The sequence below is a fragment of the Arvicanthis niloticus genome, chromosome 22, assembly GCF_011762505.2.
Source record: "Arvicanthis niloticus isolate mArvNil1 chromosome 22, mArvNil1.pat.X, whole genome shotgun sequence".
In the NCBI taxonomy this organism is placed as follows: Eukaryota; Metazoa; Chordata; class Mammalia; order Rodentia; family Muridae; genus Arvicanthis; species Arvicanthis niloticus.
The window spans coordinates 3957018-3969191 of NC_133429.1; the positions used below are offsets into that span (position 1 = coordinate 3957018).

Consider the following 12174-nt stretch of genomic DNA (forward strand, 5'->3'; position numbering starts at 1 on the left):
GCTTGCCTTGTCTAGCTTATGCTTCAGCAGGGTGGACAGACAGAAGCAGACAGAAGATGATGTGGGTCCTTCCCTATGGAAGTCACTTTAGCTGCTGTAGCCCTAACCAAAGAGCCATTTGTCCATAAACCTGTGTCTAGGCTCTAAGGACATCCTTCTTTCCCACATCTAATCCCCATCATATATGCCAAGCCACTAGGTTCTAAAAGGCCCTAGACCTCTGGCCTCTCCCTCAGAGAGGTTCTGTCCAGCCTTCCAATTTCCCTCCTTCTTGGTGGTTGTGAAGCTTAGCTTTCTGAGTCTTCAAGGAGTCTGTATGCTTGGTCCTCACCCTGCATCACTCAGCATCTTTTGAAATCACAGTCTATACCAGGCTTATTTCGCACCCTGGTCTCATTTCCTTTGCTGGGAAACCAGAAATGGCACCACACCAGCCTGACGCTTCTTTATCTCTCCTAGATCCTGGGATCCCAGCTTATAATTCACCCCTCACCCCGACTCCTGGTGCATCTTCTCTGTCCTTTAACCTGCGAGATGTTTCTAGATATCGGTTCCAAGTCCAGACCTCTAGATTATACACGTCTTTAATCCCTGAATAATGCTCCATGTGCGAATTTATTCCAGGCCCCTCCTTGCTGGTATTTTGGAGTCCTTTACAACCCATGTCATCCTAGCACACGACTGGTCTCTAGTCTAAGGAAATGATAAACATTGTGTGAGAGGCTCCTGAGGTGGAACACAGTTTTTTTGTTTTTTGTTGTTTTTCTCCACAGTTCAAATCTGTAAGAGCCTCTTCCAGGAAGACTTCCTTTTCCTCCTCCTATCAGGTCATTGTCCCTGACCAGTTACTTATGCCACTGGGACCTGACTACATTCTTACTATTCAGCTGTGTGGCCTCTGCCCTTTCTCTGGAGCAGGGAGATGTGTTTGACTAGTGCGATATGAACTGATGAATGAATGAATGAATGAATGAACAAATGAGTGAATGAATGATGGAAAGTGAGCATGAGGTAAAGGCTTAGAGAACCCAGCCCTCCACTCTGGCCCAAAGTAATGCACAGCCCGGGGTCCCAGGGTCAGAAGAAAAATCACTTGCCCATTGATTAGCTCAAGCCTAAGGAAGGCAATGTTGGCCAGAGGACTCTGCCCAGGGATATTATCCCTCCTTCAGAAGACCTTCTTTGCCCTGCTTCCTCTCCCTTGCTCTACCCCACTTTGCACCGGGAGTGGGGAGGGGGGATAGACGAAGGATGGAAGGCAGAGCCTTATGGTTACTCTGGCAACCATCCAGCAATGTCCATGCTGTGGTCAGCTTTGCCTGGGCCTCTCTAGTCACCCAGACAACCGCTATCTCGTTCTGGTCAACCATCAACCCTTCTCCTGTCACCCTAGCAACACACTGGTGGACCCACCACCCTGGTATTGGTCCTTAACTGGCCTACAGTTTTTTTGTTTTCCTCCCCAGACCTCCACTTTAGGATCTGAGAGCCCCTCCTCCTGACCTACAAGATGCTATAGTGTGTGTAGACTCAGCCCTAGGGGTCGTGTCCACCCCCCTCCAATCCCCATCCCTGTCCTCTGTCCCTGTTCCCCGCCCCCTGCAGTCTGAGAAAGTCCTTTCCTGTCTCCCCGCGAGCATTCTTGCATGAAACGTCCAGCCGCCACAGGCTCTTCAAAATGCAAGCCATGTCTCTCCTCTGCTAAAAAAATCTCCCCGGCTCTCTTTGACATCAGTCTGCTTGCAGCCTCTGATGGTCTGGAGCAGTGACTGGACTCCCCGTTATTCCGATGCCTGGAGCTCATCTCACCCCCCACCCCACCCCACCCCCACCCTCCGACTTTCCTAGTGCTGTTTTCCAGGCTCTTGGGAAAAGTGCATCCCTCCCCTCCCCCATGAGGACTGTGGCTCCTCCGGGATGCCTTATCTGAGTTCGTCACTCACTGGCAGAACGTCTAGTCCCTCTCACTCTGTGAACTCCAGAGTCCCAAGATGGTCCCCTGACTCACATTCTATCCCCAGAACATACAGAAGAAATGGCTGATATCAATATGCTGAGTAAAAAGCATGTCTCTTTAGGAAGAAAGAGGGCAGAGAGAGATGGGCAGCACAGAGGGCTTTGGCTAGGCAGGCCATTTCCAAAATAGAAGCCATTTTTTCAGGTTCCCCAAGCGCTCACAGTGCAAGGTGAATTGTTCCTAGGGAATGAGCAAAAATCAGTAATGGGGACCAGCAAAATAGCTCATCTGGCCAAGGGGCGGTTGCAAGTTTGACTTAAGTTTGACTGCTGGGACACACACATAGTAGAGGGAAAGAAAGAACTTTTGCAAGCTGTCTTCTGACTTCACAACTAGCAATGTAGCACTAGAACACACAGAAAAAAAAAAATCCTCAGATAGATACACTAGATAGATAATAGATATAATAAAAAAAAAAACAAAAAACAAAAAACAAAAAACAAAGAGGGTAGACGAGATGGTCCATTGGCTAAAGATGCCTGTCACCAAGCCTGATGATCTACGCTCTGGTCTCAGAACCACATGGTAGACAGAAAGAACCAATTTCTACAAGCTGGTCTTTGACATCTCATTTGTACAAACTCTCTCTGTCTCTCTGTCTCTCCTCTCCCTCTCTCTCCCTCTCTCTCCCTCTCTCTCTATCTCTCTCTCTCTCACACACACACACAGATTCGCACACACATTTGTACAACACACACACACACAACATGAACATGAAACAAATCAAATGTAATTTTAAAAGGAGAGAGGGCCAGTGAGCTGGCTCAGTGGGTAAAGGTGCTTGGTGCCAAAACTGACAGCTGAGTTCAATCTCCAGGACCCACAGAGGAATTTAAAAAGAGTAAAACAGGTTGGGCAGTGGTGACAATAGCCTTTAGTCCCAGTACCCAGGAGGCAGAGGCAGAAGGATCTCGAGTTCAAGGCCAGCCTGATCTACAGAGTGAGTTCCAGGGACAGCCAGGGCTACATAGAAAACCCCTGTCATGAAAAATTATTTAAAAAAAGAAAAAGTAAAACAAAAAAGAACACCAAGTTAACGGCAGTGCACAGCTGTAAACCAGCACTTAGGAGCACTTCCTGTTCTCACCAAGGACTTGAAATCCCAGCACACACACAAAGTTTCACAGCAACCTGTGACTCCAGTTCAAGGGATCTAACGTCCTCTTCTGGGCTCTATGGACACCAGGCATGCATGCTTACAGGGCAAATACTTATGCACATTCAAAATAATACTTGAGCATTGTGGTCTGTGTCTTTAATACCGATACTCAGGAGGAAGTAACAAGTATGTCTCTGTACATTTGAGGCAAGCCAGGGCTAAATAGTGAGATCCTGTCTCAAAATTAAAAAAAAGAATAAAAAAAACAAACACAGAAACAGCCAGGCACAGTAGTGAGTGTCGTTAGTCCCTGGTACAGGTGAGCTAAAGGCAACTGAACCTCTGTGAGATCCCGGCAGCCTGGTCTACATAGCAAACTCCAAGCTACATCGTGAGACCCTGTCTCAAAATAAATAATACATCACTTACCAAACTAATTGTAAAATACTAGACAAATAAAGTTATTATGACTATTATGACTAGTCTGGAGCTGGTGGTCCACCTCACACCTGTCTTGTAAATGTTCTGGTTTTATAAGACTGAGTCTTGCATGGTAGCCTAAGTTAGCTCATTCTTACTATATAGCTCAGGCTAGCCTCAAACCTGTGATCATTTTGCCACAGTCTCCACTGTCCTGGCCTTACAAGCTTGCACCATCTACTATACCCCGCTTTCATTCTCCATTTTTAATCCTTCCATTCGGATGCTGAGTCTACAGGCCTTTAGACACTCAGCAGAATCTTGGCTAAGCCAGATGTGTTAGCACAAGCCTGTAATTCCAGCATTCAAGAGGCTTTGGCAATAGGATTTCCAGTTCAGCGGGGCTACTAGGTAGAAAAAAATGGCTTATTTGGAGCATAAGATTCTAAAAGCTGGAGGCTAGAGGCCTCAGATCCCATTGGTGCATATATATGTATATATATAAAATGTGTGTGTGTGTGTGTGTGTGTGTGTGTGTGTTGTATGCAGTGTGCATGCAAAAAATATGGTGCACATGTAGAGGTCAGAGAAACAAGTTGTGGGGAGTCAGTGACCTTCTGTCACATGAGCCTCAGGAACTGAGGCCATCAGGCCCTCAGGCTTAGGGGCAAGCACCTTTACCTGCTGAGCCATTTTGCCTGACGCCAGATGTCCATTCAGGAAGCTTTCTTGTGCTGATTCTAGTACACCCAGCTTTCAAATAGAACTCAGAGCTGTTTCCCTGGGGATGGGGGCAGGTTGAGAAGCGAGAATTTAACCTGACTTGAATTTGGTGTGATAGAGACAAGATCATTGGGAGCTGCCTTGAGTTTGGCTTGAGAGGAGTGGGCTCACTCACCTGTTTCTGGTGAGGATCCTTATCGGTGAGGTGATTAGGAGGCAGCAAAGAGGCATTTCACTCTTTGATATAGTTATTTATTTATTTATTTTGAGAAAATGTGCCAAAACTTATTCCTATTTTGCCTCTGAGGCACTCTCCAATGGCATTCGTTAGCCTCAGACTCTGCCATAGTCCTTACCATTACACAACTGCAATCAGCCACTTTACCTGACTTCCCCTCTCCCTCAGTTTTGAACCTTACCAGTCCCCTAGTTTCTTGTTTTCAGAAACCTTAATTAGGTTGATTTGATGCTCAACACAGAATGCCTCCACCAACTTGACATACGTCAGCTCATCACAGTTGGACGCAAGCACACAGAGATGGGCTTGGTACTTGTCGGAGGCCAAGTACCTCATGGATGAGGTAGGTCCTTAGCACTTTTGTAAACAGTCTTGACGTCCATTACACCATTAGCAGCAATGCCTTCCTTGGCGGTGGTGGCAGATTACGGGCGAGGCTGAATCTTGAACATACCTGTGCCTCCACTTCCTCATGACTCCAGAGCATCAGGGAAAAAAAAAAGACGTGATATGGTTGTGTGTCCCGGGGTTGCCTTGAACTCAACAATATTCCTGTCTCAGCTTTCATGTGTTGAGATGACAGGGGTGCACTATTGTGACCACCAAACACCCCTTTCTTTTAAGGATTGATTTACTTATGTTGTATGTGTGTGGGTACATGCACACACCCTTAAAACTCCGACTGTCAGGTTTGGGGGCAAAGTGTCTTCACTTTGTGACTTCATCTGTCTTAAACTAGTAACTCCTTCATTGATAGTCTGTTGCAACTTTCTGCACTTATGTGATTTAGCAGATAATACACAGCTACTGTGACCAAGACACTGTACTTTTTAAAACTATTTCTACTGGGCGATGGTGGCGCATATCTTTAATCCCAGCACTTGAGAGGCAGAGACAGGCAGATCTCTAAGTTCAATGCCAGCTTGGTCTACAGAGTGAGTTCCTGAACAGCCAGGGCTACAGAGAAATCTTATCAAATTCTTTATTGAATTTGAGGGCGGGGTTCGAGACAGGATTTCTCTGTGTAGCCATGGCTATCCTGGCTCACTCTGTAGACCAGGCTGGCCTCAAACTCAGAAAATCCGCCTGCCTTTGCCTCCCAAGTGCTGGGATTAAAGGTGTGCACCACCACTGCCTGGCTTATTGAATTTTTTTTTATATGTAGGAGTATTTTGTTTGCGTGTATATGTGTACACTGTATGCATGACTATTGCTCAGGGATACCAGAAGAGGATGTTCAGGATCCCCTGAACATGGATTTATAGTTGCTGTGAAACTCCATGTGGGTTCTGAGATAGAACTCATATCCTCTGCAAGCGCAACACAAGCTTTTAATTACTAAGTCATCTTCCCAGCTCCAGGGACACTGTACTCTTCATAGTGCTTCATTCTGGCTCGTTAACATTTCAGCTGAAGTATCCTTGTGTTAGAAATATATTGTATGCAATATTGAGGAAGACTTAAACTTCAGACTGAAAGCAGAAAACAAGACAGAAAGGTAGAATTTATGATTTGTGTGGCCATTGGGGCAGGGAGGTTTTGATAAGCAGTAGACAGTCCTAGCATCTAGCTCCATCAAGGAGAGGCGGATCTGGCTGCCAGCGTCCAGGGGGCTGCTCATACATGCAAACATCCATGCTACGTGTGAGGCAAGATACCCACAGATGCTTCTGTGTTCAAACAGTTATTTGCTCCAGGTTGATCTGGAAGTCCACCCTGTATGCACACACTGCATGGACTCCCACGTACACAAGGACAGGGGATGTGTGCTCCAACATATCATGTACCTGTTAGGCTGGTAAATAAGGCTTCTAGCCCAGCAGGTCTTGCAAGAAGGCCCACATGTACTGATGCATCTCCTGAGGATGGCTCTGTGGAATCCAGTGCCCACCGCCTGGCAAAATGTGGCTTTCCAGCCGGCCTGGAACAAAATGGCTTCCAATGGCTTCCACCAGTCCCTTCTGCAAGGTGTAGTCTTTTTCCCCCCACAGCAGCAGTGGGTGTTGACAGCTTCTTGGGTTCCAGGGGGAAGTTCCTGTGGCCAAGACAGACAAGTAGACAGAAGAATGCTAATTTCATTTCCTCTGCCCGACACTCTCCTTAGCTTCTCTCCTGGGTATAGCCTTACCTGAATATATGTTCCGGTAGTAGTTGATGGGCCCAGTGAGGCCTCCAGGTTGTGAGAAGTGATAAAGGAAAGCTTCAAGTTCAGACGGAGTCAGTCGTGGGATGCCTCTCTTGCGGTCAGTGAGTGTGGTTTTGAGAATCTGGGTGAACACAATAGTGTACTGGTTTCAGTACCTAGGTTGCTCAGCCCAGTCTGCTATCCCCCATTCTGAGGCTTTAACCCTCACTGCACCTGAAGTCAGACAGAGACAACAGCTTCTCCGGCAGCCAGGGAAGCTGGAACAGGAACATGTAGTGTGAGCAGAATAACTGGCTGATGTGGCGAATTGCGTATTCTGGGAAGAAGATGAAGGATGTGAGGTCTGGGTTTGGGTGATCCTGTACTCCTACACTCCTACACCCAGCTTGGGCACAGGGATCTCTAGAACAGCAGTACTGCCTGCCTGCCTGTGAAGACAATGGCCCCACTCTGGCTGGTGCTGCCCTGCCATATTGTCCCACAGCTACTGACTGGGCAAAGCCAGAGGGATGTGGTGGCTCAGTGTTTAAAACAGGCTGCTTTTCCAGAAACTTCCGTTTGCTGCGCAGAACCTCTGTTGGGTGGCACTAAACGTCCTGTTACTCCAAGTCCAATGGGTTCAAATGCTCCTTCTGGCCTCCATTGACACATACAGCACAGATATATATATATCAAACCTTACTGGGTGATGGTGGCACACACATTTAATCCCAGCACTCAGAAGGCAGAGGCAGGCAGATCACTGAGTTTAAGGCCAGCCTGGTCTACAGAGTGAGTTCCAGGACAGCCAGGGCTACACAGAGAAATCCCCTAAAAAAAAAAAAAAAAAAAAAAAAAAAAAAAAGAGTTTTCTCCCTCTGAAGCTCATGGGTGCCCTCAGGAGGCACTAGCAGGCTTCCTCCTGCTCAGGCCTGGTCATATTCCCCCCTGCTTCAGGTAGTAAACATTTATTGAGCACTTACTATGTACCAGGTTCCTGCAGAAAAAGGGTAGAAGGAAATGGATTTTGAACACAGTGAAGATTCAACGCTATCCAGGTAGGGTATGGGTGCCAGTTCAATGATAGAATGTGTGATTAGCAATCTAGAAGTTTCTGGACTCTATTATCCCCGCTTTCATACCAACTAACAAAGGTCAAGTGACAAAAGGCATTAGGTAGCCAGAAAGAGCAATGTGATTCTATTGTGGTGTGATTCATTAGTTGTCTGTATCTCTGCTGCTAATGCTCAGTGTGAGGAGGCACATGCCTTTGATCCCAGCACCCAGAAGGCAGAAGCAGATAGATCTCTATAGTCTGAGGGAAGCCTGCTAGATATAACAAGCTCCAGGCCAACTTAGGCCACATAATGAGACGCCACTCATTATAAATAAATAAATAAATAAATAAATAAATAAATAAATAAATGGGAGAAAGAAGGAAAAGAAAGAAAAGACAAACATCACTTCCTTTGCCTCAGTTCCCCTCACCTAGAACATGAAGCTAACAACACTTTCATCAGCCCAAGAGCCTTGAATAGTGACTCATACGCAAGTTTATTATAGGCAACTGACAGGCACAGGTTGACCACCCTCAGCCAAAAAATGTAACCCAAAAATCTGAATGGTTTTATTTTTTTGGAGACAGGGTCTCACTGTATTGCCCTGGCTAACCTCGAACTCACTATGTAGACCAGACCGGCCTTAAACTCACAGAGATCCATCTGCCTCTGCCTCCCAAGTGCTGGGATCAAAAGTATATGCCAGCTGGCCTCTGAGGGTTCAATGTACACTTGTGTGTGTGTGTGTGTGTGTGTGTGTGTGTGTGTGTGTGTGTGTGTGTGTGTGAGAGAGAGAGAGAGAGAGATGTTTGTTTCAGATAGGAAGCAATATAGCCCAGGCTGGTCTCTAACTCACTACCCTCCTTCCTCAGCTTCCTGAGCACTGATTTATTTATTTATTTTTTTAGGTCTAATTCATGTTTTAATTTGGCTTGGTTCAGTTTTTATTGAAGCAGGGTCTCACTATGTAGACCAGGTTAGCCTTAAACTCACCTGTGTCTGCCTCCCAAGTGCTGGGATTAAAGGCGTGCACCACAGTACCTGGCTTCTTTTTAGACTTAATTGTTTTTATTAATATTTATTATTGTCTACATGTATTCATACCACGTATGTGCCTGGTATCCCCAGAGGTCAGTTTAGGACATTTAGAGCTTTTGGAACTGGAGTTACAAGTGACTGTGGGCTACCATCTGGACACTGGGAATCAAACTTGGGTTCTTTGAATAACAAAGTCATCCCTCCAGTCCCTGCCCCTCCAGTGCTAATATTAATAGATATATGCCAGTATAGCCAACTCCACAAACTTTCCTTCACATACAAAATCACCAAGATTATTGTATGAATTTCTTTCAGCCTATTGAAGTCTAGGTATAGAAAATATATAGGAAGCATAAATTAACGTCATGCTTAGAGTTAGGCTCGAACAGCAAGATATCTGATTATGGCGCCCGCCCGCAGAGGGCGCACCGTCTCTTGGTGCGCGTTCGAATCCCTCGCTCCCGCTCCCACGTCTTGTGGGGAAAAAAAAAAAAAAAAAAAGTTTAAAAAGGCGGATTTCTGAGTTCGTGGCCAGCCTGGTCTACAGAGCGAGTTCCAGGACAGCCAGGACTACACAGAGAAACCCTGTTTCGAAAAACAAAAAAAAAAAATCTGATTATGTGTGTAAACATTCTAAATTAAAACACAAAATCTGAAACACTCATGACCCAGGCCTTCCCCCTCCTTCCTCTCTCTCTCACTCTCTCTCTCTTTCAATGCTGGAAATCAATCTATGCCTTCTAATATATTAAACAAATGTGCAACCACTTAACTGTACCCCATCCCCAGTCTGAAGCATTTTGTTACACTCACCTCCAACCTAAAAGTGCTGAAAACAATTTACGCTATTGCTAGAGACAGGGTTTCTCTGTGTAGCCCTGGCTATCCTGGAACTCACTCTGTAGACCAGGCTGGCCTCGAACTCAGAAATCCGCCTGCCTCTGCCTCCCAAGTGCTGGGATTAAAGGCTTCGCCACCAGCGCCCGGCTGCGCCACCAACCCCCGGCTGTGCCACCAGCGCCCGGCTGATTTACACTATTCCTAAGTGTACTACCGTTTATCTGGATCCCTGACATGGTGACAGGTCACAGATGAATATACAGGCATTTAGGCATAGCCCAACATACCTTGGAACACCGACATGGGAGGTCCACTGACCACAACCATCCGATCCACTAGGGATGGGAAGTAGATGGAGAATTCCCAGGCAAGGCCGGCCCCCCAGTCGTGGCTCACGAGAATGCACTTGGAGTACCCTGGTGGTGGGAAGTGACAGACATAATGGTTTAAGATGTAGTAGGAATGAGGTAGACATGTAGGAGTGGTTCCCAAAAGGAGCAAAAATGAAGAGATGAGTATATTGGACACTGGCTCATACCCAGGCCTAGGATGATATCCTTGATGTCAGCCAACAGCAAGTCAGTCGTGTAACAATCCACTTCCTTTGGAGCATCAGAGGGGCTATAACCACGCATGTCTACAGCCACTACATGGAAACGGCTCTGGAACTCTCGCAGCTGGTAGCGCCAGCTGAACCTGTTGGGTAAGGGAGTTAGGAGTTTAGTCAGCAGGATGCACCTCCTAGGCAGATACCTTGGGCCACCCCACCTTTCTGCTCTGGGCTTCTTAGGAAGGAAACAGTGGAATACCCGGATTACTCAACCCTATGGGTTCCCATTTCCTAAGTACCTCATAGTCAAACTCTACCTTTCCCTAGTCCAGTGAGCGCCAGAATCCAGGGACCCAGACATACCAATTCTCTGGGAAGCCATGCAGAAATAGCATGAGGGGCCCGTTGCCACGACCAGCGGAGACATAGTGCAAACGCAGGCCGGAACTCTGCAGAAGAACCCAATCTAAGTAAGAGCTGAAGGGTAAGGAAACACCGGAGCTTCCTCCCTAGACTTGATCCCCCAAGGATGATTCAGATTCAACATTTCAACCTCCTTTCTTCAATCCGCATCCACCTCATGAAACCTACGTGCAAGGGACACTCACCCTGAGGGTTAGAAAGCAATGCTCGCCCAGCGTAGGGTCTCTCAGGCACTCTGGAGCAGACAACCTCTGGCGGCCGCAGCAGCCCCGGCGAGGGCGGCACAACACATTGGTGAGCGCGATGCAGCTATAGACAAACGCGGCCATCAACGCAGCCAGGTACACCAGGCTCATCACCAACGCTCGCAGCAGCTTCAATGAGAGGCGTGAGGGCGCGAGCAGCGCGGTCACCACAAACTCCTCCGGCATATCCTTGCTCTCTGGGACGACTACAGAGCAGTGGTCGGAACACTGAGCCGGGGGTGCTGGCGCCGGCAGCCCACCACCTTTGTTTTGGGATTCCACCGTGCTGTCGGAGTCTACTGGACCCGCCGAGGAAACAGATGCGCGGCTCGGGCAGAGACTGTCACCGCGCATGACTCACTCTAAAGTGGCAGCTAAACTACCTGGGCAGAATAAGACACTTAAGGATGAGGGGGTGGAGCCTGCGAGGACCTGGTTTCTGCGGTTGGGGAGGAACTTTGAGGGAAAGAGGGACCGGTGGGTGGAGCCCTAGGACATCTTGGATGGAGTTTAAGATAGGGACAGAGAATTAAAATGATTCCTGTAGCAGGTGGCGGTGTTCGGGACCTAAAAAAGGCTCGGCAGGTAAGAGCACTTGGCATCATGCCTGGCCACCTAACTTTGATCCCAGGGAACCACACAGTGGAAAGAGAGGACTGACTCTCACAAGTAGTCCTCTGTTCACACGTATACTGCTGCACATGCGCCCCTCGATGCTTTAATCTCAGCACTTGAGAGGCAGAGACAAACGGATCTCTGAGTTCAAGGCCAGCTGATTTATATATATATAAAGTTCTAGTCTAGCCAGAGCTACAAACAAACAAACAAACAAATAATAATAATAATAATAATAATAATAATAATAATAATAATAATAATAAAGCAACTGGCAAGGCTCTTCAGGAAGGAGAGTTGAATCCAGGAGGAACGAAGACACTGAGCTAGGTGGAACTTTGATCGAAGGGGAGCGGTATATCCAAGGTAGGTGGACCCAGAGGCTGTGCAAGAGTTATGGGGCGTGGTTTATGAAGGAGGAAGGAGAATTGGGTGGAGTCTGTATTTGGATGGGAAAGACAGAGGCTAGGCTTGTTGGCTTGGGTAGAAACTAGACCCAAGAACTAGAGTTTGTTCTGGAGCTGGAAACGGGGCAGAAAACTAACGTAAAAGTGGGAATGTAATAAACCCAGACGTGGAAGACCAGGTAACGTTGTACAGCTGGAAATTGTAGGTAGGTGTGGGCAGTAGGTGTCTCACCGTGTGCCTTCAAAGCTAGAGGTCCCGACCTAGAAGGCTCTGCCCTGAATGAGACCCATAGTCGCTTTTACCCCGTCCTGATTCCAACACTGTTTTGTCCTCTCTTCTCGTTGGCTTGGGGAGGGGGGGTCCATCGGCCCAACC

General features: G+C 47.3%; 1 protein-coding gene across 1 annotated transcript; it reads right to left on the reverse strand.

The window, feature by feature from the left end:
- Window positions 1-4597: 4597 nt before the first annotated feature.
- Window positions 4598-11252, reverse strand: LOC143435923 (epoxide hydrolase 3-like). Its single transcript, XM_076919641.1, is given in 9 exon segments — window positions 4598-4973; window positions 6285-6492; window positions 6494-6536; window positions 6632-6768; window positions 6860-6959; window positions 9846-9974; window positions 10097-10254; window positions 10472-10557; window positions 10717-11252. Coding segments are annotated over 8 exon segments (1251 nt in total). The 5' UTR covers window positions 11131-11252; the 3' UTR covers window positions 4598-4973; window positions 6285-6308.
- Between the last annotated feature and the right edge of the window lie 922 nt (window positions 11253-12174).